Genomic DNA, 2,239 nt, shown 5'->3' with positions numbered 1-2,239 from the left:
TAAAATTACAATAAAAATTAAATTTAATTTTTTTATTAAAAAATATATTTTAAATTTTTATTTATTATTTATGATATAAAAATTAATGTAAAATTATTTTTTTTGTTTTTTTTATGATAAGTGAATTATAAATAAAGATTAGAATGAGATTTTTATTAAAGATAGTCTTAAATACCCCTGCCGCTGGCTGGCAGTGGCTTTACCGTACAATCCGTTGTGTCTCCAAACTCGCAGAAAAAGACGGTAAGCAGTCACTCTCATATCACGGTTCTCATCCTTATTTCCTTCTCTCTCTTTCTTCTTTTGACTTTCAGAGACAATTCACTTTATTCTTCTTCCTTTTATGCCTTGCAATCCAAAAACAGACAAAAAAAAATCCCTCTTATATCTTACGTCCATATCTCATAATCTCATATCCCCATCTCTTCTATTCTCTTCCTTCACTCATCACTCATCACTCATCACTCATCACTCATCACTCAACATGCATACTCTCTAGTCTCTGCACATTTTCCTAATGATTCCTTTTGTTTTGTTCCCTTCTCTTGCTTCTAGCTAGTTAGTACTACCCCTTCATCACAGGGTACTTTTTCTTTTTCTTTTATATTTTCATTCTCATCAGAACTGTGAGAGTAACTTCTCTCTGTATTATTGTTCCTAGTATTTCTTCCTTTTCAGGGGTTTCAAATCATTGTAATCTCTTTAACTCAACAAACATATCCTAATAATTCTCTCAACTACTCAAACCACACTAATGGCTCAACAGGTATATGTCATCTTCAATTCCTCTTGTATATTTTTACATGCATAATGCATACACAAATTAAACTGCATATAGGTTGATGCTATGTTATGTACAACTAAAGCCGATATTGCCCCATCTATTTTGATAATGTTGTCACACTTAATTGATAAGATTTCGTAATATCTTTAGAATTGGGAGTGACATGAAGAATTTTAGTTATGGCAGAATAATGTTCATCATGGGTTTAATTTCTTTTCTGTTATCTTTTATTTTTTATTTATTTTTTCAAATCTTTTTTGGTTAATTGATGTAGGAAGAAGGGTGGCCATTGGGGCTGAGGTTATTGAATGCAAGAATCGGAATGGTGAGAAATGGCGATTTATCAGGATCAGTCTCATTCACCACTATGCTCACTAGTTCCACCACCCCTTCAATTGATTCTTCCTCAGATCTTGATACTCAGGAGGTCAGAAATTTCCTTCCAATGAATAAATAAATAAAATGATGTGATTTTGTTGCAATTGATTTGTTTCTCTCCTTAGCTTGTGCTTTTTCATATTTTGTTTTTATTCCTTATGTGCTTTTACAATAATGATGATTCCATTTTATGTTCTTTTTATTATTCTTTCAAGTGATGATAGTCACAGAAGTAATTGGTCTAATCCTTTATTATGTGTATCATGATTTGGCCTTTTTGGTATAAAACAGTGATTTCTACAATACAACCTGCCATGCGGTTACTAATTGCATTGATACTGTGTTTCACTTCTTACCATTGTTCACTTTTTTCTTGTTATTGGTCACATCAAATTCCATATGGAATAGTGCATGCCTTGTACATTTTATTAACTTCATATGATACAGTAATGACTAATGACTAATCTAATCCTATGTACAAAAAAAATTCAGCATCTACAATTTTAACTTTAAAAGATGGAAATTAATTTTATATTTATTAATGATTGGATTAGTTTGACCAAATTGTTTTACAAAATTACCTAACAAGCTATCTATTTTGGATAGTTTTTGTAATTTTCTTGAATTAATGCAATTTTTTATGAGTATCAAATTAATTTACATCTTTTATTGTTAACATTGTAAGTTTTCAATCTTTTTTATATAGTTACAAATAATAATTTTCTCGAATTAGTATTATATAAAATACCTATTATTAATTTGTCCTTTTATATATAATTTCCATAAAAATATGTCAATAATAAATACGAAATTAATTAAAATGATAAAAAATATCTCAATATTTTCTTTAAATAGGATGAAGTGTATTGTATTCAAAAAATGACACCAATCTTTCCTTCTATTTTCTTTGTATATATAAATTTAATGATTAAACTGTTTCATTAGAGAGACAACAAAAATAGTCAACAAAAAATGTGCGTATCCTCAAGCCTATTCATCGAAAAGCTAAAAAATAAACATTGTTGATTCATTATTAATGGCTAGAAACTAAATATTGTTAATTGATAATTAGCTAGT

The 2,239-nt window shown here is 28.5% G+C and overlaps 1 protein-coding gene across 2 annotated transcripts in view; it reads left to right on the top strand.

The window, feature by feature from the left end:
* Positions 285–2,239, top strand: part of LOC107628433 — a 10,180-nt gene continuing 8,225 nt past the window's right edge. The window contains exons 1-3 of one of the 2 annotated variants that reach the window (XM_016331104.2): positions 285–583; positions 679–766; positions 1,059–1,211. In XM_016331104.2, coding sequence (XP_016186590.1) covers positions 755–766; positions 1,059–1,211 — 165 coding nt within the window. In that variant the 5' untranslated portion in view covers positions 285–583; positions 679–754. Of the gene's footprint in view, positions 584–661; positions 767–1,058; positions 1,212–2,239 lie in introns of both variants that reach the window. The other variant, XM_016331105.2, reaches the window with a different exon arrangement.

Source organism: Arachis ipaensis, chromosome B02, assembly GCF_000816755.2.
Source record: "Arachis ipaensis cultivar K30076 chromosome B02, Araip1.1, whole genome shotgun sequence".
In the NCBI taxonomy this organism is placed as follows: domain Eukaryota; kingdom Viridiplantae; phylum Streptophyta; class Magnoliopsida; order Fabales; family Fabaceae; genus Arachis; species Arachis ipaensis.
This window is presented reverse-complemented; position numbering and strand designations above follow the sequence as displayed.